This window comes from Lonchura striata, chromosome 5, assembly GCF_050655825.1.
Source record: "Lonchura striata isolate lonStrDom1 chromosome 5, ASM5065582v1, whole genome shotgun sequence".
Lineage (NCBI taxonomy): Eukaryota > Metazoa > Chordata > Aves > Passeriformes > Estrildidae > Lonchura > Lonchura striata.
In genome coordinates this window covers 69,120,651-69,147,813 of record NC_140707.1, presented here as the reverse complement: position 1 = coordinate 69,147,813, position 27,163 = coordinate 69,120,651, and the positions used below count along the sequence as shown (strand labels likewise).

The 27,163-nt window shown below is 46.0% G+C and overlaps 4 protein-coding genes across 8 annotated transcripts in view; 3 read left to right on the top strand and 1 right to left on the bottom strand.

The window, feature by feature from the left end:
• Nucleotides 1-6,788, bottom strand: part of LOC110479638 (potassium channel subfamily K member 16) — a 31,546-nt gene extending 24,758 nt beyond the window's left edge. For 3 of the 5 annotated variants that reach the window (XR_014955835.1, XR_014955836.1, XM_085580947.1), the window contains exons 1-4: nt 6,352-6,786; nt 4,201-4,321; nt 2,307-2,473; nt 586-754 (exon numbers count right to left, since the gene is read on the bottom strand). Coding sequence is in view for 3 of the 5 variants with exons in the window: in XM_085580947.1 (XP_085437073.1) it covers nt 586-754; nt 2,307-2,473; nt 4,201-4,321; nt 6,352-6,546 (652 nt within the window). In the remaining 2 variants the exon portion in view is untranslated. Of the gene's footprint in view, nt 1-585; nt 755-2,306; nt 2,474-4,200; nt 4,322-6,351 lie in introns of all 5 variants that reach the window. The other 2 variants (XM_085580946.1, XM_021547027.4) reach the window with 2 other exon arrangements.
• Nucleotides 6,789-11,525: 4,737 nt separating this feature from the next.
• On the top strand, nt 11,526-14,328 carry LOC144246451 (inositol 1,4,5-trisphosphate receptor-interacting protein-like 1). The gene has a single exon (XM_077783846.2). The coding sequence runs from the start codon at nt 12,448-12,450 to the stop codon at nt 13,912-13,914; it is 1,467 nt and encodes a 488-aa protein (XP_077639972.2). The 5' UTR covers nt 11,526-12,447; the 3' UTR covers nt 13,915-14,328.
• LOC144246452 (inositol 1,4,5-trisphosphate receptor-interacting protein-like 1) lies at nt 14,324-21,195 on the top strand. The gene has a single exon (XM_085580944.1). It carries the CDS (start codon nt 19,096-19,098, stop codon nt 20,650-20,652), a length of 1,557 nt encoding a protein of 518 aa, XP_085437070.1. The 5' UTR covers nt 14,324-19,095; the 3' UTR covers nt 20,653-21,195.
• A 15-nt stretch (nt 21,196-21,210) lies between these two features.
• Nucleotides 21,211-26,701, top strand: LOC144246453 (uncharacterized). The gene is made up of 2 exons (XM_085580941.1): nt 21,211-22,467; nt 23,107-26,701. Exon 2 carries the CDS (start codon nt 23,321-23,323, stop codon nt 25,760-25,762), a length of 2,442 nt encoding a protein of 813 aa, XP_085437067.1. The 5' UTR covers nt 21,211-22,467; nt 23,107-23,320; the 3' UTR covers nt 25,763-26,701.
• Nucleotides 26,702-27,163: the final 462 nt, after the last annotated feature.

The window sequence follows — 27,163 nt, the reverse complement described above, 5'->3', positions numbered from 1 at the left end:
GAGTGCAGTTTAAAGAGTGTTTCTTCAGGGGAGATCCTAAGCTCTGTCTTGTGAGGATAGAAAACCTCCAGAGATACTCAGGAGACTAAAAAAGGCCACTTTTGCAGTGATAAATATATTTAAGCCCCACTTCCAATAGTGTGAGATTTCCCCAGTTTCCCATGACTGGGATTTCCACCTCTTAGTCTGTTGTGTGAAGTCATATATTCTGAAACATGATCACTTATTTCTTCACTTTACACTGTGAAACATAATTTTGAGATGGCTACAGCAGTGATAAGAACCTTGTTCTGTACAGCTGTCATAAACTGTTCCCTCTTGATAAACAATCCCACTTTCCCTTCCCTCACTAAAATACTTGTTTTCTTTGCATCCCAAAGCATCTCATTTCCTTATATTTTGATGACTTTGTGCTTTTATCAGCACATATAACCCCAGAGAAGTATTTCCCCCCAGAACTGCACAAGGCAAAGAATAGGCAAAGACTTTTAACAGATTGTCTCTACAGTAGATTCAGTCAACCCATGGGAATTACAATCATTATCCTGCTGTTTTGATGTGTTTCTTCTCTGGAATTAACCTTACCTACAACGTAATCTCCAAAGCCAATGGTGCTGAGGGTGATAAATGCAAAGTAAATTCCTTCACTGTAGGACCAGCCCTCTGTTATCTGGAAGAAGACTGATGGCAAGCACAGAAAAACCAAGATCCCCGTTGCCAGGAAGAACAAAAGGGTCAGAAATTTGATGTTCTTCTGAAAAATAAACCAGTTCAATTATAATCATGATTTGAAACACAAATAAGCTGTAATGGTGGTTATTCAGCATGGGTGGCTATCTGGGATCAGGAGGATCTGAAGAATTTCTACTGAGTGTTTTTCCTGTGGAAATATTTCAGTCTTGCTTAAAAGCAGGGGGAAGCCAAGTGTTATGGGTGTTGCATGTCTACAGTGGCCTTGGAAGGTGTAGTCTTTAACCTGATTGTATCAATAACTGTGACTACTGGAGGAATTCCTATCTAATGACATTTACCAGAGTCAAAACATTTCCACTTATCGCCACACAACTTCATTTTTAATTTTTAGGTATTTAGGGTTGGCACCTAAATTCAGATTTGCCTGGGAAAATAGTCTTTTTTATAAAAAGTATTGCACCATTTCTGACAGTGCTATCTTCAAGAGTCTTGATTATTGACTTTATTTCTCATTCCATCAATGCCACAACTTGGCTCCTAACTACTGGATATCTCACTACAAAAAAAAAAAAAAAAAAATTAACTAATGAACTCTTGATAAAGAAGAGCCTAGACAGTGAATTTTAAATTATTCTGCTTCCCAAGAGCATGAAGGAGCTTTGACTAGAGAAGAAGTCTTGTTATATGTAGAAATTTATCAGCCAGACACACATAGTTTCTATGTACAGAATTTTCTAAATTCAGATTGCCTGGAAATTAATGGCAACTGCTGGATAATTTTTCAAGTCTTCGTGTATTGTGTATATGCTTGAGTCTGTATCTGACTGAGCCTTATCTTCTGTTTAAGTTTGCCATATATGACAAGAAATTCAGCAATCTGAACAGGGTTATCTGTAGAAATCATACCTTGTCCTGAAAGAGAATTACAGTAGGAGACACAGAAAAGCTATTCTCACTTCCTCAGCAGTGGCTGAGAGAAGGAGAGAAGCTGAAACAAATTGGGGCATAAACCAGACGAAAGATATCCTGTCTGGAATATGTTACAGGTGTCTCCTCATCTTTCAGCAGCCAGGCTGAAATGGACAACTTCATCCCGATGCTTCCTTTCATGGTTAAGGGTGAGGGGAGACTAAAGGACTGGGTAATCAGTTAGGAGGGGTAACACCCTATGCATTGAGTTAGAATCCATTTAAACCTCTACACCTCACCTAATTTTTACAGCTTTGCACAGCTCACCTGCTTTTTGCTGCCTCAAGGTGATGCCTAATCACCCTTACTGGTTTTTAAGGGATGCATGCACTTCCCTAGGGTGTTGGCTCCTGAGATAAGTGTCTCAAAAAAGTGGGGTGGGATGCCCAATTTCTCCACTGATTGCTGAAGGGGGCTGGATTTCTGCCATCTAGGTGGGAAGACAAAATGCATCCCTTTGAATATCTCCCCTATGGTTGACATGTCTGCTTAGCTCTGCAAGTGAAGAATGTCTCTTTTCCTGCCCTAGAACAACATCTAACCCAGCACAAGAGCAAATACAATCGAGGATAAGGCAGCATAGAAGTTGAGAAGAACACTAGAAATGAGCATATAATTGTTCCTGAGTAAGTAAAACCAATTACCTTTCTCATTCCTTTCTCGTACAGGAATTTCCCCAGCTTTTTACAGAGCAGTGAGAGCATCTTACCAACACGGTGCAGAAAAACAATGTTCAGAGGGATTCCAAAAAGAGCAAAAAATACACAAAAGATCTGTCCCCCAGCAGTTTTAGGATGTAATGTGCCATAGCCTATAAAAAAAAGATGGGTCAGAGGAGATACTCCAAAGAACTGCAGCAATTCACAGTCATATTCACCCTTACTCCAATCCAGCCTGCCTTTGACCCTAAAAGGTGTGGCTAGTGTTTTTCAGCCCAAATGCACGATTTTTTCCTCTGAAAAAGGCAGTAAGCAGATGAAGTGGCTCACCCTGCATGTCTGAGGGAATGCAGAAGCACTGTGTGTTCCCAGCACAGCCTTAGTGGGAACAAAAACAGAATCAAGAAGTAATTATGGGAAACATGCTCTGTCCTGTGACAAATACATGGAAAGTCAGAAAATAGAAGTCTGAGCATCTGGAAGACATCAGAGCTGGAGTCCCAGGCTGTCAGGATCACATGCAGCCATCTCCAGCTTCTTGCTGATCTGCCTGTGTGTTAGTGACCTCCCTGGCTACATCCCAGTGAGTTGCTGTGTCCAGATACTGACTCCAGTCCCAAGGCAGTGCAGTGTGCATTAGAATAGATGGTGCTAATTAGTCCAGACCTTGCTGGTGGCTGATTTATTCATACCAGACAGACGTTTGCCTTAAGGTACTACTAACTAGTGGAACAACCCCAGACATGTCCTTTAGTCTCAAGACTCTTGGACCCCATGAGGTCCATCCCTGAGTGCGAGAATACTGAACTTTGTATATATCCTTATGCTATCAGTGACCCTGGGAAACTGCATTTCTCATGCACACTTCATGTCAAGGCATCCATTCCTTGGAAAATGCAATGTTTTCTTTGAGGGAAAAGACAAAATGCCTGAGTGATTTTTGGGCTACTAGATTCCCAAATGCATGAGCTGTCTTGTGCTCCCTGTTGCAGAAATATTCCAATTTCAATGATTATTCCAATGTCAATGATATTCCAATTTCAATGATGAGGGTCAGAACCCTCCCCTTCCACAGGAGGAGATCTCCCTGTGGGCTCAGGCAGCACTCACACAGCTCCCAGGATGCTGGGACACTGCTGGGGCCTTTGGGACAGGTGACACTCACAGATCAGATGTGCTTAGGGTCTGGTCTGGGGGGAGTGAGGCCTCAGCACCACTCTGTAAAAACAAGATTTGACTTCCACTGCATGACTGTGAAGCAGGTGCCAACAGTATGGATTTTATCCCTAAGTTTGGCAGGCCTGCACTTTTTGGGATGTACATTTGAAAGAAAGGACAAAGCAGGTAGGGGTAGGCAGGCCCTGTAAAGATCAGAACAGCTTGAAGCAGCAGTGTAACATTCTGAGGATTTGCCTTTACCCCTTCCCATTTTTTTTTCCTCCTGGCACATTACTAATTGTATATGTGAATTAATAGCTCAAAACAGGTTATGGAAAAAGTGCCCAGGCCCCAGCAGGATTCACTTCTTTCCTTTCATTTTTAATGTTTTACAGCACTCTCAGATTTAAAGCCTGGAATAAACCAGGAAAGTGAAGTTTACCTCCCACCCACAAATATCAGCAGAGTGAACATTATAACAGTTGGTTTGAAAAAAGAACAAGTGGGAAATAATAGGAAAGGCCACTGATATTTGACAAGCCAAAATAAAGCATCAAGAGGTGTGCAGCGGGAAGGTCTTAGGACTAAGACTAAGCCACCCAGGACGACAAAGAGCTGGAGTTTTTATCCTGGAAAGTATTATCCATTCATTTCCCAATAACCAGACATAATAAGCATCACTGACACACAGGCACACACAAATGGAAAGCATTAGACCTACCTATTGTGGAGACAACAGTGCCTGCAAAGAAGAAGGAATTGCTAAAATCCCAGTTGCTCTCTTCAAACTTTGACTCATTTCCAACAGGATATACTCCATTCTGAATGGCTTCAATCAGGTTCTGGGAGAAAAAGCAAAGTTTGGTATCATCCTGATGCTTTTCTCAAGTGCTTGCTGCAAAAATATTACAGGTTTAGCCAACTGCTGTTCCTCTCCTGCGAGTACCACTCACCTCACTTCAGAGATTGTCTGACACTATTCATACCTTCACCTCCAAGGCTGGAAAACCATTATCCAGTGGTTTTGGGTGTTCAACTTCTGCCCTATTTGTGCTGACTGCTCTAGTGGGTGTTTGGAGAGAAATTGTTTCTTTCAGTGTGACCAAGGACCTTGTTTCTTTCACACCAAGTGGATTGGAAAATCACGATCCTGTGTGTGACCAGGATGTGGCAGAGCACTGGTTTAAGAGATGGGGGTGGCTGGTTTTTAGATTTGGATTTGCAGTTGAGATGGCAGTGGTGGAGCCAATATTTGATCACCCACCTGTATGAGCAGTGGCTCTGATCCTTCCCAGTGAGTTCTGATCCCTCCCCACATCACTGAGTTGTACCAGGGTACACATGAGATACAGCGAGAATTTAATTTCAAGTCTGTATTTTGACTCATGTCATGGAATTAAATTCAGAGAAAGTCCACTGATTTCCAAAGCCTGACATACACATTCTTCTCCAAACTGTATGCATGAATATACATAGATAAATTTACACATTTACACAGATGTTTGCAAAGTTGCCTTTGAGAGGAGGTTAGAGGAACATCTGTTAGAGATGGTTTCAGTTGAGTTGAGGCTGCCCTCCTACACAAGGATTGACTATTTCTTCCACACCTCTCTAGTGCTATCATTTAACACTTTAGGAAGTTTTAGACTCTTCCTTAGTTTTAATTCTAAGTGCTGTTATTTTTTAAACTCTCTTTTTTTTTTCTTTTTTTTTTAAGTTAAAAGGAAATTTAAAAAGCAAACAGTATCCAGTTGTCCCTGTCTTTAGCAAAGAGAGAACATTGGACTGGACATCTGGAAGGCAGGCTGATTTGTACAGAAACAACTGAGATAAAATCCAGGACAGAGCCCTGCCAGAAGCAGGACACATGCTGGAATAAATTGCCCAGCAAAATCTTCCTCCCTGCTTCTTCCTTCACTATGTTTTTTGCTGGTGTCTCAGAAAATTGAGGCTAACAAAAATAATTTCCATAGCCCTTGCACAAGAATTTCTTTGTCTTAAAAGCTCATCTTTTTTTTCTTCCCTTCTTGAAAAGCTCTCTTTTTTTTTTTTTTTTTTTTTTTTTTTATATAACCTTCTTCTCTACCCATAAAAAACAAGGTGAAGAGGATGCATGCATGAGTGAAACAGGGACTGAATTGCTGGTTCTGCTATTAGAAACACCAGTTCTTCCCCACATTTCTTTATTCTGTGAAGTGGACCATTAAGAGCTCTGCTAGTTTTCCATGTGCAAAAGCTTCCAGCAAGGCTTTAACTCCTCACTTTTTCCTGCGTTATAGCAGATAGAACTCTAAAATACCCAAGTTGAAGAGACAGCCATATTCATCTTCATCTTCCTGTGCCATGACCAGAAATATTTTCCCCAGGCCAGGCTACCTGTTCCACTTCTGCAGCATCCTCAAAAACTAAACTCTGATCATGCCGCCCTCCTTGTAGTTATTTAGAGCTATTTGGATTTTTTTACTCCCATCCAGACATTTCTTTATTGATCCTTTGTGCTATCTGTGACACTGTTCCAAGTGTCAGCCACACCTATTCATTTCAGACAGCCTCATTTTTCTTGCCATGCCACCCATTGTGTAAGAGCACAGCCCCACTAAAAGAATCAACAGGAGGCAAAAAAACCCAAAAAAACCCCAAGGATATGGTGAGATGGGGATTTTTAATATCAAGAATGCACAAGGTTTTGTCCAGCTACATAAGCTGTATTTGCCATCAGAGTGAGCTGCCTGCTCACACCAGAGAGTGGTTTGCTGGAGGCATCCAAGCGACCACAATCAGAAGGAAAGCAGTGAGAGTTACCTGTGCAGCAAGGATGAGTAGGGAACAACATCTGATGGGGAAACAGGAGGGAGAAAGGACTTCCACTCACCTTCATGAACTGCTCCATCTCCGCCACCGTGAGCTGCGTGAAGTTCTGCAGAAAAGCCTCCTTCATCTGGGCAGCTGCCATTTTCTCCTGCTTCTCAGCAGTCCTCTCCAGGGCCTGGAACACGGCAGCACCCACCAGCAAGTAGACAAAGTAGCCGGCCACCAGCAAAGCTGTCTGCAGCTTGCCACTGCACATGGCCTTCAGGGCGACTCTGCAGGGGATGGGGAGCGAGAGGTGGGATTGTAAATCCCTCACACTCCTGGGAAGCCTCCCCTGGGCAGGAAAAGCCCTCCCAGCTCTGCTTTCCTCTGGGATCCTGCACTAGCAGGGACAGTGTGCTGCCAGATGCATTCATTGGGAAGTTGGAAGTGGCGGGGGAGGCGGGGGGAACCACAATAAACCCAACCCCCCCCCAAGAAAAAACTTTCCATTCTCTGGGCTGCATGCTGTTTAGGGATTTCCTCTTGTCTGTGAAACTCTCCCTTGCTGAGTTCTCAGGAAAAGTGGGTCAGGATTTGAGCAGCTGGCAGGTGGCCATCTCCTCCTCAGAAGGCTCTGGGGAAAGGTGAGGATAGTCTGGAAGGGATCCATGGGGGAGTTTGCTTGGAAAACCATTGTTTGCCCTCCTGTGTCTCCTGCTGAGTCCAAGAAGAGAGCTCCAGGGCAAGCCTCTGATCCCAGGAGCTCCTTCATGTCCTGTGTTCAGGGGCAGCCTTGGGGAAATGCAGCTGGACTGATCTTTTGGGCTTCACTTGCCTGTTTGCAGCCCAGGGCAAGGTCATGCAGTCCTGCAGGGCCTCAACAGCCCAGAGCAAAACCTTGGACACACAGGCAAATGGCTGTGGGTTGCACATGTGCCAAATATGAACAGGTTTTTCTGCCAGCAATTCCTCTGCAGTGTATCCAAAGGAATACATTACACTCCTACTGGGTGCACAGTTAGATGGATAAAAAAGTACCTATGCCATCAGATCCATGAAGTCATAAAATTATAGAATTGTTTAGGCTGGAAAAGACCTCTAAGATCATCAGACATGGTGTTTATGGACAGAGGTTAGTGGTGGGCAGTGCTGGATTAATGGCTGGACTCAATGACCTTAAGGGTCTTTTCCAATCTAAGTGACTTTGACTCTCTGTTGCTTACAGCAATGTAGCCTGTGCTGATTTCACAAGGATGGTTCTCATGCATTGAGAAGTCATTTATATAACTGTCAGAGCTTGTTCCCATTAGCTTCAAGAAGAGCTTGGGTGCCACTGAGAAGAATTTGTGAGAGAGGAAAGCCCTTGAATGAAGATGTTGATTTTGGAGCAGACAGCAGATAGGTCTGAACTTGGCTGCACCATGGACATTGTTAACACTCATTAATTTTCTTGGCTTTATATTTCCCAGCATTTTCATTTGCTTTGTGCACAATTTATTTTTTATTTCAACAGATGCCCTACTTTAATAATGAGAGCACATTGAAGCAAATCACCCTTTGATAAAGCATTTAAAATGTACCACCTATTCTGCTCTTCAAGTCTTTGTGGTTTTATTGAGTTTGAAAATACCAAGAAAAGGCAGAGGCTCTGGGATTAGCTTTGCAGAACTAGTGTAAACAAGAAGCGGCACGTGGCTTCACAACTGCAGGTTGTCCTTTCACATACAAATCTGTTTGACCTTAGAGGAAAACAGGAAGACTATGAATGAAGGTAAGCAGCTTCCAAAACCCTTACAATGTTTGAAGATCTTCCTTAGGGTTACTGGAAAAGGGTTTGTTGAAACAGGATGTGCCGTGCTTCCTTTAACTTCTTTTGAAGCTACACGTCAAAGGTGTGCTTCTTACTCAGATTTAAATTATTGCTCCAAAATAAGAACAATCATAGCTCCATCCTCTTGTGTCTCTCAGTCTCCCAGACCCATGAGATAAGATAAAGCCCTTTACACATACAAATGCAACATGTGTTCATCATTCTCAACAGACATGAAATTAATACAAGTGGATTATTTCCTCAGTTCATCTGAGGGGAAAGATAGAAGTAATATGAAACTCATGGAAGATCATGAGAATTTTGATATTGTTGACAGCTGCAGTGGTTTGTTTGTTTGGGTAAGATGCCAAGAAACCTCATCTTTCTTATGCTGTCTCCTCCAGCCTCTATATATATACTAACTTGGGTTTCCCTCTAATCCCCTCTCCAAAGGGGCTATTTGTGTCTGCATCTCCAGAAACCTTTGATTGCAAGGCAGTTTGGTGACCTTGTTTTTTCTCTAGCTCTGGAAGAGGGAATACACATCAACTTTTCTCAGTCTGTTTCTTCATACAAATAATCTTTAATAACCTGCCTGTGTATCTTTAATAACCACTACTGATTGTTTGAATGTGAGAGGAGTGCCCCATCACACAGCATCTTGTTCATACTTGTGTTGACACTTCCACAGGGAACAAGGGAGGGAAAACACTGTTCACTGCTAGGATGTTTGCAGAAAAGTTTGCAGATAAGTCCTTCTTTAAGGAAGAAAGGAAGGGGGAATTCACTTAGTGGAATGCTTTATTTTAAGCCATTCCTTGTAAAGGTAAGAGTATTTTCCATTAGCATTGACTGTTCTCCTCTCCTTATTTTGCCTAGATTAAAAACTGCAAAAAATGCTCTTGGTGGAGGTTGCTAGAGCTGTACTGCTTGTTATAGCTGCTGAGTGTCAGGGGGCTTGAGACAAAGCACCATTATTGACTCAGTTTCCCCACAGGGGTCTGGGTACTGGGTTAGCTTGACACCGTTCACTCCAGCCATACAAGCCAAGCACTTCCCAAGTGCTGGGAGATGTTGTAGGTACACCACCCTCATCCAAAGGCTGATCCTGGTATCTCACACCTGCTTCATACTCACACTGATAACCTGTCTAGATAGCTGGGAAGGTAAATGGGAATGCTGTACCTGGTGAACCAGCCACCATTACCTTTGTACATGGGGAGATCATGAATACATCCCACCTAGGGGCAAGTCATCATAGAAGTCATAGAATGGTTTGGGTTGGAAGGGACCTTAAAAATCAACTACTTCCAATGCCCCTGCTGTGGGCAAGGAAGCCACCCACTATGTCAGGAAGGGCCATGCTCAGGGCCTCATCCAGCCTGGCCTTTAACACTGTCAGGTAAGTTAATAGAACCCTTCTTGTTAATCAAAACAAATTTCTATTGGCCTCATCTCTTCTCTCGAGTCCCCAACCCCTTATGGTGCCATATGGTCTGACAGACCTATTCCATGGCATTTGTTTCTCAAGAAGGAGCTGAAGAAACAGAAGTGAAGCCTCATTACTGTAGATTTCAGTTATGGGAAATCAATAGATCCAGCTACCAAGAACTTCTCCACAGCCCATACATTGACAAGACTTCTGCTGGTCCAATTCCCTCAGGACTGCCCCACTGCCACCCAACCTGTGGCTTGTAGTTACAGCAACAAGATCCACTGGCTGCACAAGGCTGTGGTGGGTTAGGGTGTAATTTCCTGGCAAGGGGTGGTGGCAGAATGTGGCTATCATGGGACTGCAAACCTCGTTCTCAGGTGCTGTGAGGGCTGGCAGCTCCCTGAGGGTCTGGGACCAGGGAGCTGAGTGTGCTAACACCATGGTCTGTCTGTCCCACTGTCCCCATCCAGGGACCAGAGCAGGAGATTCTCAGCATGTTCATCCCTGCTGAGTGTTCAAGAGCATGTTATGGTGATGAGACAGGATGAGTTCAAGTCAGGAAATCATCCTGCAGCTCAGCCAAGCCCAGGAGGGCTGGGGGGCTCAGGCCAGGCATGGTATCCTGGTGGGCTTGGCTTTTTGGGATCCATGCCGGGGCTGGGCAAGCTGGAATGGGCACCCTGCAATGCCACTGGAACACGGACTGACAGCCCAGGTTTGGGCTGGAGGTGGATTCCAGACCACAGAGAATAGAAAGGAAGCTTGGATTGGCTGGTGATAGCCTTAGCAGACATGAAGGCAGTGTGTCTGGTAAGGCAGTTAATTAATACTTTTTGTCCCTGAGCTAGGAGAGATCCATGACGCAGTTAAGGGACCAGGGAAGGAGGAGCCATGCTGACTTTTTCCACCTGCATTATTTACTCAGTCCACTGCAGGGAAACCCAGGCTGTGAAATCTAGTGGTAACAGAAGGCAGGGAACATTTCCTGCCTGTAACATGATGTGCTGGGACAGGGTTTTCTTATGCCGAGTTCTGCTTTTCCTCCTCCACATTCCAGTCATACCCACAGTTTAGCCATTTTCTTTTTCTACATATGGCATCTTGCTGCAGCATTATGCATTATGTGTCCTTAAGCATATCATAGCCTAAAATAAATTCCAATTTAATGGAAAATACTATCAGTTTCCATGGGAATTACTTACCATGTCATTGTGGTTGTACTTCCTGTTGTACTTAGGGCTAAAACCATTAAATTATCAGTATTTTTTACACTTTCTTACAGCTCTCCTATAAATATATATTCCTCATAATGGGTCAGAACATAAAGTCTTCAAATGTGGGTCACTTTGGTTTTTATGCTGGTCTTATGCCAGATTATCAAATACTTAGGCTAAAGCTGGATTCCACAGAGATCCTCCTACTTCCTAGTTTGTTATTTCAGGTCTGCAAAGCCAAATTCCTGCACATAGCTATCAGCTGTCAAGGAAATGGGCTGATATTCATGAGTGAAGAAAATCCTGAAGCTGGTCACTCGCCTTTGGTAGCTGACTAAGACCTCTGGTGTTCAGGAGGTGAATAGGAAGCCTAGCATGGAGAACTACCCAAGTGCTCCGAGTCCTGGCTCACAGCATTGGACACGGTAACCAGTTGGGCCCAGGAAGAAGGGAGAGGTGCAGTAAAGATATTTTAAGAAAATTAGTTTTATTTTTCATTATCCCACTCTGATTTGATTGGTAGCAAATTAAATATGCATCCCCCAGATGAACCTGAGCAACTTATCTGTTCTTGTTTCAACCCACAAGTCTTTGGTCCTTATTGTTTCTCTTTGTCCAGCCAAGGTCAACCAACCACAAGCAGTGAGTACTGGTGCCTGCATTCCCCACCAGAGTGAGACAAAGACACTCAAAAGATGAAGCATTTGCCCAAGATGCAATTTATTGGCATCTTTGCACAGGGTGAAACTTCCAGAGGGATGGGACTCTCTCACAAAGAGAGAGCATTCAGTATCCATGTGGTAACAGGAGTCTCTAGTACCAGGCCCTTTGCCATGGCCTCTTCATCTTTGGATCTGACTCCCAGAATGAGTTTTATTGTTGAAGAACAGTGCACCAAAAATTTCAAACACTGACAAAGCAGTGTCTTCTCCATGTCCTGTGTGCTCAGGAATGTGGCACCTCCTCCCCAGGGAGTGAAGGATGGGTGGACACTTCTCCTGAACAACAGTGAGGGTAGAGAGGCCTTTTAGTGGTACCACACACTTGGACCACCAAAGTCAGATCTTCCATTCCACTGTGAATTGTGTCACCACAAGAGCTGCTCAAGCTGCAGCTACAGCCCTCATAGAAGGTTCTCACAGAAGCCACACATGTAGTCTTTCCACGACTTAACCTAAGTTTGGTGGGCACTTTGTGTGTACCCAGCTACCCAGCCTTTGATTGCTTCAGGCTACACTGAGTGGGTGTGTGGGAGTGGGATGAAAGGCAGGGCTAACTTGGTTGGATGGTGACTGGGCTGTGACACCTGTGACATCACAGGGGACGTGTCACAGAGGGGGAAGCAATAAAAGGCCCCAGCAGGTTAACGCTGGCCCTGTATTGCTTGGGCGAGCGGTGAGTACACACGTGGCAGGGAGGCTGGGCTGGGGACAAGAGCTGGGGCAGAAACGCTGCAGTCGGGGCTGCCTTCTCCCCCTGCATGCAGGGACAGCCCCTCATGGGAGAGCCCTGGGCAGGCCACAGGGCTGCTGCTGCTGCTGCTGCTGCTGCTGCTGCAGCTCCAGGGGCACTGGCATAGCCCTTGCTGCCTGCCAGCTGTCTGGGGCCCTGTCCTTCCTGCCCTCAGATCCCTGTGATTCCTATCCCTGCTGCCCTCATTTCCATCTCCCTCCCTACTGGCCCCATTTAAGCCTTCTCTTCATCCTCCTGCAGACCATGGATGCCATAACATTTCTTTTCATGCTCCTGGAAAGCCTCATCCAGTACATGCAGCCCGTGGGTGATGTTTGGGATGAGGAAAGACATCTGAGCATGGAGCTGCGTGCGAAGCACTTGGAGCAGAAGAGAATTCAGCTGGAGCAGGAGGTGGAGCAGCTCACCCTGAAGCAGAGTGGAGGGGCGTGGGGAGACCTGCTCCGATTTGCTATGCAGCCCCGGCAGGTCTGGGTTGTTGCTGGACTTTTTGTCCTTCTCTTGGGAATCTATTTTTTCTGGAGGAACAGGAGCAATGAGGCAGAGAACAGTAGAGAGGAAGATGAAGAAAACCATATTTCTGACAATGATCTCACATGGCTTCTAGATGAGCGCATACAGTGGCCTGTACAGGACCTGGAGACAGACTGTGAGAGGATTATAGACTTGATGGACAATTATACAATTTACTTTGGGCATGTCTTGTCTGACAGTTTCTACCCAGTCCTGCACCGAGCCATCGGGGTGGGCAGTGCCTTTGAAGGTTGGAGTCCCCGTGAGCAGGATGTGGTGTACCGTGTGCTCATACCCATGACTCCTCCTCGAGGCCACAGCTTCCACCTGGAGCTGGACGGCGCAGGGCAGAGGCACGTCAGGAACTTCCGTGTCCGCGTGCAGCTGGAGTGCACCTGCACGGGGCAGCAGCAGGGTGAGAACATGCTGTGCTTCCTGCACCACCCCGAGGAGGAGTTGAGGAGGAATCAGGATCCCAGCCTCCTAGACACCCTGTGCACCGACTCCTACCTGGATGTGCACAAAACTGCCCGCTGGTTCCGGCAACTGGTGAAAGCAATCTGGCCAGCTTTGCCTCAGTCGCACAACTGGCATTTAACGCTGCTGCCCTCCACACGCTCCTGCCAATTCAAGGTGACCAATGGCGGAGAAAGCATCAGGATTGAGATGCTCTTCGGGGTGCGCAGATGTGACTCTGACATATTTGTGAGCAGCCAGCCTAGGGAAGCACACACCCCAAGCACTTTTTGGCCTGAGACTTACGCTGTGGCAGAGGTGAAGTTCTTCAAGCACATTGCCAGGCAGGCCCCCCCCGACAGTTTGCACCTGAGATGTCTGCAGCTCTTCTGCCGTCTTCTGCTGGGCACAGGCTTTTCCACCTACACCCTGAAGACCATCGTCATGCAGCTCCTGAACAGTCTCCCCGTGTCACAATGGCGCAGGAGGTATTTCTTGCAGCGCCTGCTAGATATCAGTGTGAACCTGCGCTGCTCTCTGGAGAAGAAATGCCTTAACCACTTTATCATAGGCAACAAGAGATTGCCTCAGGAGATTAGCTTGCCCCTGGACATTACAGCAGCTGAGCCACCCAATCTCTTCCATCAGCTGGCACAGTATCCAGCTGCCCACTCTCAGGCGATGAGCGAGTACCAGGATCTTCGGCGTCGGCTCGCAAGTGTGCTGCGCAATGGCTGCTGAAAGAGGTGATCATGCACACAGCTGTGCTTGTGGGTCTCACAGTCCATAGCAGAAAACCACCTCACAGCGCTGAGAAAAAGAGAGGGGAATGTGGGATACAGAAAGGGAAGATAAAAAGCTTCTGTGCAGCAGCACTCTGCCATCAGCAGCAGCAACAGTGTTGTTATGAACAAAAAAATAAAATTTAAACTTTTGTGCAATGTTGTTAACAATGTATGTATAAAAAGGGTTGTTGTTAATACAAATAGTTATAATTGGAAATGTAGTTAGCAGGGTGTGGTGCAGACTTGGATATTGTGGATACAAAGTAAGGGGATTAGCTGTATTAGAGCTCAATACTGTTGTGTATACCTAAAAGGGGACTGGAACCAGGGAGGAAATGCCAATCTTTGGTGGGGGGGGGGGGGTGGGCAGAGAACTTCTAGAAGTATAACATCGTAGAACACAGCCACAGCTTGGATTAAGACTGGAGGAGAGACCAACCAATAAGAAGGAAGAATCTCAAAATGATTGGCCAAGACTGCACCAATTTATGGGCCAGTCAGCAACAGAAAAAGAGACCTATCACAGCACGGATCCTGAGCGCCCCAATCAGGAGAGACGACAGAGACTTTAAAAGGCCTGGGGTGTGTGACACCCGGGTCTTTCCTTGGAGCTGGTATCCTCGGAAACGCTCCTAGGTATACAACTACTAAGTTGTTGAAACAGTCTCGGGACTAGCCAGAGGCTTTGGCTTCCAGTTGTTCTGTTTGTAATAAACAGGCTTACTTGTTTTTAATTAACTGGCCTGCTTTTTTTTGTTGTTACTTTGAAGTTTTCATTGTAAACCTGTCCATAACAGTGTTGTCTTGGCAGTCTCCCCAGCACAGCATCCAGTGATGACTACTGTGTGGAGGCCCAGAGAAGATGACTTCCATTGCAGAGTGGATTGTGGTCATGCACTCCCCCTACCCCTGGCCACACTACAATCTGAGAAATCCTCATTAGGCCTTAGCCTTGACAAACTCCATTTATATTAAGCTCCTTTTGAATGTATCAGAAACATTATTTTTTCCCAAGAACTAACAGTTGTCTAACTAATACATTTTTTTTTTTAATGAACAGCCTTGGAAAATTATTTTTCTTTGCTGATTTATTTTTCTTTGCTGACTTTTTCTGACTAGGAACCCAAGTGGAATAATATTCTTGTTGACAAACCTTCAAACAAAGTTACAGAGAAAATACCTGAATGATGGAGCATTACTATGACTAAATCCCACTCTGTTGCAACTGTAAAGTGTCCAAAGTGAGACCTTTTGAGCTCTTGATTCTTTATTCAGAATATAAGGGACCAACGAGTGAGTCTCTAACATTGATAATTGTATTGCAGTGGAGCCAACCAGGAACTGTTGGTAATAGCCAAGGACTGCTGGTATTAAAATGCTGTGAGAAGGACCAATATTTGGCTGGAGAAGGGTGGTCAGGAGGAAATAGGGCAGTACTTTTCTGTGAGAAAGAGCCACAGCACAGTACAGCATAAGCACAAGAATAAGGCCAAGAAGCGGGCGTGGACTATAGAGTAGGATTAAGACCCTCAAAAACCACCAAACCCCTCTGACCCATGTCCAGGAAGGCCTGAAAGAAAAGACTGTACATGATAATTAATTGACATAGAAAGTGGGAAACCTGTCTTTAGGGTAGAGAAACCTGTTGATAAAAAGGTAACCCCCACGCCTGGAAAGTGCCCTCAGGACCCTGGACATCTCATAGACCACACCAGCACAGCTGGATTGATGCTGAACTAAGGATTATTGCCAGGATTGGCACTGCAGCCAGGATTGACATTCCATTAACTGGATCAACACTGGAACCAGGATTGGTGTTCTTTTTTTCTCTTTCTTTTCTTGTCTTTTTCTTTCTCTCTTTCTTTAATTGATCTCTCCTTCTTTTTCTTCTCTTCCCTTTAACCCTACCCCTTTATCCAAAACCCACTGCCTTGTGCTCATGTCAGGGGACTAACATATTGATTTCCAAGCCCAGTGTGTAGTTAGGTAATAAAGTTTTCTGATTGTGGAGCCTGACTTTTGTTATTCATTTTGATCATAAGCATTTACAAATCTTCAGTGCTTCCTTCCCCTTAAGGATGGGTCATCACACTACAGTGGCTACGAAGATGGCTTTCATCCCCCTTTCCTCTAATACTGTCACAGCCAGGGTGACCATTTTAGATGGACCCAGAAATTCTTGCTGGCAGCTGCAGCTGCTCAGGGACCGTGCAAGAGGCATCACTAATATTCCTCTTTGTGTTCACTGGGGTCTGCATGGAGGAGCTACCCATCCTTAGACACTCCCTGGGGAAAATCTGACACAGACCTGAGCATGCAGGACATGGAGAAGGCACTTCTCAATCAGCAGGGGGAATTGCTGCCACACCTTTCCTCTAGAGTAAAAGCACACTTGGACACTTTCTGCCATCCCTTTTCTGAGAGAATCTATTCCCTCTGTGAGCTTCACTCAGTCTATAAGGGATCACTGAGCCAGGATGATGACACTGGTGGATAATGCTATAAGGAATGAAAGGAAATCTCTTGATCAGTCACACAAAGTCATACTCATGGTGTACCTCAACTTCTTAGCTGCAAATGGAGACATCATAGAGAAGTGCTGAACAAGCCCAGAAAATTCTGGAAGTACACACTGAAAGTAGCTTTTTGACATGGGTGCTGTGGGAGCCAACTAGGAAAAGTGCCCTCCTAGACCTGTTGTTTTTCTATAGAGATGCTCTTGTGGGTGAAGTGGGGATTGTTGCTGTCTTGGCCACAGTAATCAAGAAGTGCTTGAGTAAAAAATCTTAGGTGTTATGGGAAAAACTGTCCGCACAGCTACTCCCAAGGGTTGTAGGAGAGCAAGCTCGGGAACTAATTAATAAGGGCCCCTGAGCATGTAGTTTGAAGGGCATTGATGTCAACAAATGCTAGTCCTTTTTGTTAGAAACACTTCTATAAGAGCACAAGTCTGATGAAGAAGGACTGAGGGAAGTGGAGTGTGGAGGCTGGTGGGCCAACAGGGAAAGAATCCACAGCACTCCCCTGGAGGGAAAACCTCTCAAGCCATACCCACTTAGGCTGAGGATAAAGGCTTCTCCCAGCATGCCTTGTTGTGACATGCAGATTTAATGAATTCCATTGGCCCTTCCCCCTCGCTCCACCCCTGTGCCTTCACCCCATTGGCCCTAGTGTTCTGTCCCACCCCTCAAGATCCCTGTGTAAATCCCTGCTTTCCCAGTCTGAGTGGCTCTTCGTCCCTGGAACATCTCAAGTAAGAAGCTCAATAAAGGCTCACCTTGGAACTCCACACAAAGACCTTGTCTCTTCTTCTGCATCGCCCGGATCATAAAAGAGCTGAAATCACCCAGTGTGAGCACAGACGGCGAGGTGTTTTTAGAGGCTTCTTCAGAAGGGTCATGGTACTCAGAACACTGCCCACTGCGATAGTGGGGGTGTTTAGCAGAGAGAAAAAGCATCTCAGAGGGACCTTACAGTTCCAAACAGCTCCCTGAAGGGAGGTTGTAGCCAGGCGGGGATTGATTTATTCTCCCAGGTGTGGCAGGGCATCTCATTCTGCTTAAGAGCTGATCTGTGGTTTGTTACCTGGACAGGTAATTCAAACAGGAATAAGAGTCATGCAGTGAATTCTTTTGGCACTATGGGGCTAACAGTGGGCTGGCATCTCCCAGATGCCAATAAACATCGTACTGTTAAAGTGAGATCTGGAAAGACAAGCTGGATTTCTGACTGACAGGCACCTCACTTTATAACGCTAGAAAGCCATGCCAAACTTTCACAAAACAGAAACATTCTAAAAATTTCTCTGGAAATGTGTGGTGTTTTTCTTGTGGACAAGGACACATGTTTTGCAATTACTGCTGAGGACGTTAAGTGAAAGACATCCACATTATTATCATCATCACTGTGGTGTGTAAGATTTGACTCCTGTTTCTTTGACAAGCTTTAAGATAGATACTTTCATGTTGTACATTTTTTGTTATGCTTTAATCTACTTCTAGCTCCTTTTAGTTTTATACTGAGTAGCAAGTAACTCTGAGATCTTTCATCTATTATCTCTACTTTGTTTAATATATAATTCATTTTATAAATAGATTTGATCTTTAAAACTTGCGGGCCACAAAGATTTCTTAAACATGAACTGTTGACAAAATCTTTAGATAACAATGGGAATGTCTGAACATCCCACTTGTGCAGTGACACAAGGAAACAAGCAATAAGAACAATGAAAATGACCTCACGTTGCATCAGGTACAGATATTTATATTGGATCTTAGAAAAACTGCTTTCATCAAAAGTACTATCAAATATTGAAAGTGGTTGCCTAGGGAAATAGCTGATTTCCCGGTCTTGGAGGGATTGAAAATACATGGAATATTTCAGGACTCAATTTATTAAAGGAATAGGCAGTGTTAGGTTTGCAGTCACACTGTGTGATCTCCAGGGACCTTTTCAACCTCACTGACTCTGAGATTTGAGTGTAGCTCAACCCGTGAGGAGTCAAAGCTTACACTCAATGATCCTCAAGGGCACCTTCCAACAGGGATATCTATGAGATTGTCAATGAAGGGCAGATGCAACTAAATCCAAAAGAGAGAACAATGGGAGTTCTTTGGAACAGCTTCACTTGAGGGCAGCCTTAAGCAGTACACCAGGGCCACTCTGAGTTCCTGAGGGAGGAGTTGGCTGAGGGGACAAAGGGTGGCCTTGGCTGGGCTGTGATGCGCTCTGACGCCTGTGACATCACAGGGGACGTGTCACAGAGGGGGAAGCAATAAAAGGCCCCAGCAGGTTAACGCTGGCCCTGTATTGCTTGGGCGAGCGGTGAGTACACACGTGGCAGGGAGGCTGGGCTGGGGACAAGAGCTGGGGCAGAAACGCTGCAGTCGGGGCTGCCTTCTCCCCCTGCGTGCAGGGACAGCCCCTCATGGGAGAGCCTTGGGCAGGCCACAGGGCTGCTGCTGCTGCTGCTGCTGCAGCTCCAGGGGCACTGGCATAGCCCTTGCTGCCTGCCAGCTGTCTGGGGCCCTGTCCTTCCTGCACCCAGAACCCTGAGCATCCTGTCCTCCCTCCTGCAACCAGTAGTTCCCTCCCTCCCTTCCACAGTCAAGGCCTTCTCTCCCTCCTCCTGCAGACCATGGATCCAGTCGTGTTCCTGTTCGCGCTCTTGCAAGGTCTCATCCAGTACCCGCCGCCCGTGGGTGACGGTTTGGATGAGGAAACACATTGGCGCATGGAAGCGCGTGCAAAGTACCTGGAACGGGAGAGGCTTCGGCTGGAGCAGGAGGTGGAGCAGCTCTCCCAGAAGAAGATGCAACACCTGCAGCTCTTAGCTGTTGCTGTGCTCCTGGCCCTGGTCTTGGTCCTGCGGATTATTGGGTGGAAAAGCAGCCTGAGGAGAGAGGAGAATGAAGAAGAAAACCATGGTGCAAATGAAGAGGAAGTTGGCAATGTTGCTGGAAATGAAGATGACAATGATGGAAATGATGTTGTCAATGGGGCTGCACTTGCAGAAAACAACAATGATGTTGCAAATGTAGCCCAAGAAGAAGACGACCCTTTTGACGACGGTGATGGACAAGCTATCATGGAGCGCATACAGTGGCCTGTACAGGACCTGCAGAAAGGCTGTGAGTGGACAACTGACCTGATGGACAATTACGCAATTTACTTTGGGCATGTCTTGTCTGACAGTTTCTACCCAGTCCTGCACCGAGCCATCGGGGTGGGCAGTGCCTTTGAAGGTTGGAGTCCCCGTGAGCAGGATGTGGTGTACCGTGTGCTCATACCCATGACTCCTCCTCGAGGCCACAGCTTCCACCTGGAGCTGGACGGCGCAGGGCAGAGGCACGTCAGGAACTTCCGTGTCCGCGTGCAGCTGGAGTGCACCTGCACGGGGCAGCAGCAGGGTGAGAACATGCTGTGCTTCCTGCACCACCCCGAGGAGGAGTTGAGGAGGAATCAGGATCCCAGCCTCCTAGACACCCTGTGCACCGACTCCTACCTGGACGTGCACAAAACTGCCCGCTGGTTCCGGCAACTGGTGAAAGCAATCTGGCCAGCTTTGCCTCAGTCGCACAACTGGCGTTTAACGCTGCTGCCCTCCACACGCTCCTGCCAATTCAAGGTGACCAATGGTGAAGAAAGCTTCAGGATTGAGATGCTCTTCGGGGTGCGCAGATGTGACTCAGCCATCTTTGTGAGCAGCCAGCCTAGAGAGGCCTACACACTCAGCACAATCTGGCCTGAGTCCTACGCTGTGGCAGAGGTTGAGTACTTCAAGTACATTGCCAGGCAGGCCCCCCCTGACAGCTTGCACCTCAAATGCCTTCAGTTCTTCGCCCGCCTTGTGCTGGGCTACACCTTCTCCACCTACACCATGAAGACCATTGTCATGCACCTGCTCTCTTTCAAGCCCACATCATCGTGGCGCAGGGGACATCTCCGGGAGCGACTGACGGATATCAGGGACAGCCTGCATATATGCTTGCGAAGGAAATGCCTCGAACACTTCATTGTGGGTAACCGGGAGTTTCCTCAGGACATCAATTTACCCCCAGATGTACAAAGCCGTAGGAGATACAATCTCTTCCATCACATGGCGGAGCAGCCGACTGCCCACACCCAGGCCATGCAGGAATACCGGGTGCTGCACAAGACGTTCAAAAGAATCGCTCTCGGAGAAGATGACTGAAGGAAGGGCAGGAGCCATGGCCATGTGCACAGAGCTGTGCTTGTGCTGCTGGCAGCTGGCAGCAGACAAGCACCTCCTAGCAGAAATTTGGTGCTTTAATGAGAAGAGGAGGCGTGCAAAGGCTCTGGCGAAGGTCCAACGGCCTCTGCTGCCACCTCAGCAGGTGGACGGCAACGGGAGGGTTTATTCTACTTCCTGCTATCATCTCACTTTCCAAAAAAGGTACCCAGTTGTCATTGAGCCCTGCTCTGCGCGCAGGGCCAAAGTCTCCGAACCCCACCTGCAATATGCAGTTCTTCCCAGCCTTTGAGGTGGGCTAAAATGTCCAGCATGAAAGAAGTGGGGATCTGGGACAGAAAAAGAAAAAAAGAAAAAAGGCCTAGAGGAAAAACTGGCGCTGCTGGCCCAGGATGAGTCAATGGATGGAGCCTCTCCTTGTCCCCGGAAGAGACACCTTGATGTCAGCATTCAACCACGTGTGTTGGAGCTGACATGAAATTTTGTCTATAGAGGAATCAAGGTTTTTGTTTCATAGGTGTCATGGTTTGACACTGGCACAAGGCCAGTGCCCCCATGAAAATCTCTCCCTTGAATGCTGTTAAGTGAACTCGAGAACAGAGCAAAGCAGGCCCAAGCTTAATAAGAGGAAAAAAGCTTTATTAAGCTACTACTACAAAAGGAAGAAAAGAAAGAAAAAGGAAACAAAAAAGCACACAAAGATCAAAATGAAAACCTTGCAAAGCATTCCTCCTGTAAGAGGCCGTCTGAAGACCCTCACTCATTTGCCTGCCGATTGCCACAAGCAGGATTTCCCTTCCCCCTCTGCAGTTCCGGCTTGGAGAAGACAATAGTGCCGGTGCAGCCGCTGTACCATTACGTGCTGTTCCCAATGAGGCCCGGCAGGAACTTGGCAAGGAGTTGGCAAGGACTTGGCGAAGACCCAGCGTGGACCCAGCATCGAGCAGCCTACTGCAATTCCTGCTTCACTCTCCACCTTTAAGCCAAATGAACTGTTGGGGTGACTCTGGTGGTCTCTCACTGAAGACCCCTCATCTGCCTCACTACCACCGTGACAGACGGAGATCAAGAACCCTCTCCCCAAGGACTGAGACTGAGACTCCTACCACAAACAGTGGGCGAAGGGAGAGAATGACCTGACCTGTTCTTCTCCAGTAACTTCAATGGACTTATCCTTCATTGTGTTTGTTCAGCCTAGATGATTTTCTGTAAATACACTTGTTCCCCCCAGCAATTTCAATAGACTCTCATTGTTCTGCCTGTTCCCCCCCTTTTTCCCTCTGTGAACTATAACTAGACCCCTGGGTTAGGTACGACTTTGGAGACTCTCCCCAACACAACAAGACGGATCCACATCGTCCGGACCAGTGAGGACTCCGCCTGTGTTGGTAGCTATTCCCATCCCCCCTTCTCTCTCTCTCTCTATCCTTCTTATTTCTTTTCTGAACCCACTATCGCATTTATTGTTTTGGCCCTTAATAAAGGTGCATTTGTTGTGATTAAACTGCTGAGTGTCTTTTGCACTTTGGGATCGGCTAACGAACCATCATGACACCCCGCTATAAGCGGATCGTGACATTAAAATTGGCGTCACGGACAGGATTTCTGTCTAGGCAGAAGGGTGCAGGTTCTGTGTAGTCTGTGCAGGGGAAGGACGTTTCTTGCCAGCCGCACCTAGCCTGCCAGTACAAAAGACTGAGCATGGTCTGGAGAGCAAGGGGTAAGATTCAGATTTCCCACAGACTGCACATTGCCTAGGTGAAAAAGCATCCACACTGTCTTCAGAAATTGCAAAATGTGGAGTTGCGTTATTTGTATGTTTTATTATCCCTGTATTATGTATTGGTTTATTCCTTTGTACCCCCGTGTGCAACTTGGTTTATCCCCAGTTTTCCCGCCTTGTCCTCCCTTCCCGCCTTCCCAGTATCTATCCATCACCCTGAAAGAGGCATTTTACCCCCCCCCGGGTGCCTTGTCTATCACTCGGTGCCCCTTCCCATCCATCCAGAAGCTTCTACTCAGGGCACCGGGTGATTGGGCGAGGACCTGGGGCTCCCCCCATATCCTTCCCCCATTGGACCCCACCATATCCCCCCATCCCGGAGCCACCCCCTATCCCTATCCCCATTGGTCGTTGGATACCCCTCCCTTACAGTTTATAAGCCAGTGCAAGCACCTTGTGCTTGTTCCTGTTGGCTGGCATCGTTCTAGGACATTTGGCCCCGTTGGGCTACAATAAACTCGGACTTAGCCCCCAGCAGGATCCGCTCTTCATTTACCACCGCGAGGCTTGCTAGCGCTGCCTGGAACCCACAAAGGCACTCTCCAAACCCCAGCTGGGAGCGGCGGAGGGTGCCTCCATCACCCGCCCTCGCCCCACAAGAGCTAGCCGGGGCTGAGACAAAGGGAACCGGGGCGGGAGCGCGGCAGCAAAAGATCTCTTAGTGCAAAAGGCGGGACACTGTTGTTTTATGTGTGTGTTTGGACTGTCTGGGAAGGAAGAGACAACTTGAAGAAACTAAGCAGAGCCTCCCAGGCAGATTTTGTCTCTTCACCCACCCAGGGAAGTGAAGGGCGACACAGCGAAGTCTGTGTGCTTTGAGTAACTTAAGTTTGTACCTCCCTGCTGTGGTTTTGGTCCCTTCACAAAATGAGTGATAACCTTAACGATAAGGGTAAAGTTGAATTTTATGCTTTACTAGCTAAATACAATGCCAAACCTTCTCCAGGAGGAGAAGAATGGGCACAAAGTAATTGGTTTAATTTGGATAATGTGGTTGATAGAATATGTTCTTTACAACATGGTACAAAATTCAAACTGGGCAGAAATAAATCTATCTTATGCTCAGTTTTGGGAGCTTGTCTTACGGCAGCTGTAGAAACTCGCTTCCAGCGAAGAGGTGAGCAAGAAACAATAATAGACTCCCTTCAAAATTTGGTTAAAATTTTACAAAAACAATTACATGAAGAAAGGAATGAAAAACATTCATTGAGAAATGAGAACTATGCATTAAGAGCTGCCTTAAAAGAGGAACACGTTAACAAATCATCTAATGCTGATTCCTCTATAAATCCTGAGGGAAAGGAAACTCCTCACATTAACCAAATTTATCCTCACAAAGAACTTGAGGCAGTAAATAATTGTGGGGAACATTGCTGCTCTCACTTAAGACCCTTAATTAAAACAGAATATAACTATCTCAGTGATGATGATCTTGACCCCCACATCACAACCAAACACATACCATACACCGCCACTGAATTGGCTAAGCTTAAAAAAGAATATGGACACCTTCCATACGAATCAGAAACAGAATATGTTTTCCGGGTGTCCCTCACTGGTGGCGATCAAATTAAACTAACTGAACAAGAAGCCAGTGGGTACTGGGGACATGGTGTCTTCTTAACAACAGGAGATAAACGTGACTCATGGTCCCTGACACAGCGCGCGGCTTTTTGGGCCGGGGGAACGAACCCCTTGGAAAGGGGAGATCCTATAGCTATAATCAGCACCCCCGACCAACTCCTAGAAAGTGTACACAAAGCCGCCTGTTTGCAAATGATCCATGAAAAGAAATTAATTCCTGGCTTTGAATCCCCAATGCAATTACCTGTGAAGCCTGAACTAATGACTCCTTTAATTCGTGGGCTTCCAGAAACCCTCAAACCTACTGCCATAGCCTTACAGAAAACTATCATGACATTAAGCCCTACAGAAAAACTAGACAGATTTCTTGGTAACCCCACTAATCGCACTGGATCTACTGATCCTAGCTTTACTCCATCCTGCTCTCCATTCCAAGCTGTAAATTCACAAGCCAGTTCACCTGGCAGTAATCATAAAATTTGGACATGGGGTGAAGTTGCAGAGGATTTGATCAATTATTGTAGAAAATATGGACCTGTAAAAACCCCGGAAGAGAAACCAGAAAAATCAGAGAAAACAAAAGGGATTCGGTCTATTGGGACTCCTTACAGTAAAAATCCAGAAAAGGGAAAACAGAACCCTAGCCCCCAGCATTGGTGGTCACTGGGAGTCCAAAAGGGGGTCCCCAGAGAAGTGATGGATGGTCTGCCCCTTGATAAATTACAGAAAATAATAACTAATTGGTGCTATCGAAAATCAAATCCATCAGTTCAACCCAGTACACCCACTCTTCCTCAGAACATGGGCAGCGAACCAACTCTCCCTCAGCCTCTCCTTCCTTTCCCGAACACGGGTAAGGAAACAACTTTCTCACTGTCCCTCCTGCAAAACAGGGGCAGTGGACAAAAACTAACCATATCACAGCTTTCCTCTCAGAACTCAGGCTGTGACCCAAAATTAACATTCTCCCAGTTTCTCTCTCAAAATCCAGGCAGTGAGTCATCTCTTTCTCAGCCTTTTCCTCAAAATCTGAGCAGAGATTCCTGTGGTTTCAGAGACGCTGAGAAAAGGTACGCTACCTGGGAGAAGGGATTGTTTGTGGTCAGCCTGGCTCTCATTGAAGTGGAAAGACTTGCACTACAACTACCAATTGTATTGAGAAGCCCTTTCAATGATATTAAGACAGTCACTACTGGGACCCTCCCTCCTGATGGGGTGGCCCAGAGGGCCTCGGTAAGAAAGTGGTATGCTCAGACTGAACATTACTGTCACTTTTGCTCAATAACAGACGGAGTTGTGAAAAATTTGGCAATACAAGAAACTGAGAGCTTGGATAGCAGCCAGGACACACCTGCCTCTGTAATCAAAATGGCCCCTCCTTTTTCCCCCAAACAATTGGCAAGTTCTTGGTTCACTGAACTAATTAATACTGAGGGAGAAAGCAGTGCTCGAGTTGGGGAGCTGATAGCTGTTTGGAGTGCTTTTCAACGTAAGGTACAGAACATCTCTCTTGTCTCTATCTACACTGACTCCTGTGCTGTGCACCAAATGATCCTGATAATCCAGCACATTACCCTGGCCAAGCTGTTCTGGTGGATATCCCTTACTACAGGGCTGGTACCACTTGTGCTAAAACCCCCTTGGAATGAATGTGCATGGAAAGCCTCTGGTACTCTAGGGAAAGAGCATTGGATAAATACATGCTGGATAATTCCATCATTCTAACCTTTTCTGCTTCTCGCTGGCAGGAGTCTGTTGTGTTTACTTTTACAGAAGAACTCCGAGGGACATGAAGACCACCTAATCCATGATAAAACTGGTAATACTTTCCTGCATCCTACCACAACCCCAGAGCCAGAAATCAGCTGAGTGTTTGTGGCCTGAAATAATTGTGGTAGCATGCAGAAAAAGTGAAAAGATCTCTTTAAGCACAAAAAGGTTTGTACGCACCAAAGCGTACAGGATTGTTGGCACAATTTAACATTAACACAAACTGCAGAAGTAGTTTGTCTTTGGTCCAAAAATACTGAAGGACTTTCTTTTAAATTTATTCACCACCACCACCACCACTCAAACCCAACCACCAGTTATGCTTACCCTGAAAATTTCTAAAGTTGGACCATATATAATTAGGGAAACTGGCCAACAACAGATATTGTTCAATCCGGCATGGTCTCTTAAACAAGTTAAATTGCTAATGCAAAGCAATGTCTCTGAAATTCAGCCAGCTTGTTCACCTTTCTTGCAAACTTCTTTCCACGGTTGGACGACCTGGTTGCGACAGTGGAACCCTTCTAAAACACGGATGCCAAGAGACATAACTGGTGTTGTGGGAACAGGATTGGGAATTCTAAATAGTATTAAGATTTCCAATCCTGGTGGAATTTGGTGAACTTTACTTATGATCCCACCACAAACTTAGCCACAGCTTTTGTGTTAACCATTCGCAATGCCTCGGTGCATTCAATATTCCCCATTATTGCATTAGGATTAAATCATGATGGAGCCACTCTCTATCCTTCCGAGCATAGAGAATGGGCCCGACAAATTGATGGTAAATGGCAAACTGTTAATTTAGAATCCTGTATTGTCCGAGAACAACAAGGGTTCATCTGTGAAGGCAATGCAATTATAGCTCAAGATATCTGTTTAGACACATAACAAAATATCTGTCACTTTAAAATCCATCCTAACAAAACTTCTAAAACATTCCTTGTATATATAGGAAATGGATGTGCATGCTTTAGAACTGCTTGTAACACAGTGTATGTAGAAGACACAGTAGTAGATACTAAAAATCATTCAAATTTTTGTGCTTGTAATTTCACTAAAATTTCTGGATGTGATTTTTCTTTTGAAACTCCAGTTACTTCATATCAACTTTTAGAGTCCAATTACACGCTGATCCATAAGCTATTGCCTACCCCCATTGGAATGAATCTTACTCTGGTAAGGCAATTGTTGCTTCACCAGGATTTAATTGAAATCTTAGGAAAAATCAAGGAGAATGGACAGAAAACATTGGTAACTGTTCATCATGATGTACAAGAAATACATCGGGTTATAGAAAGGGTGAAAAGTGATGCTGAACACAGGTGGTGGGATACACTTTTTGGGTGGTCACCT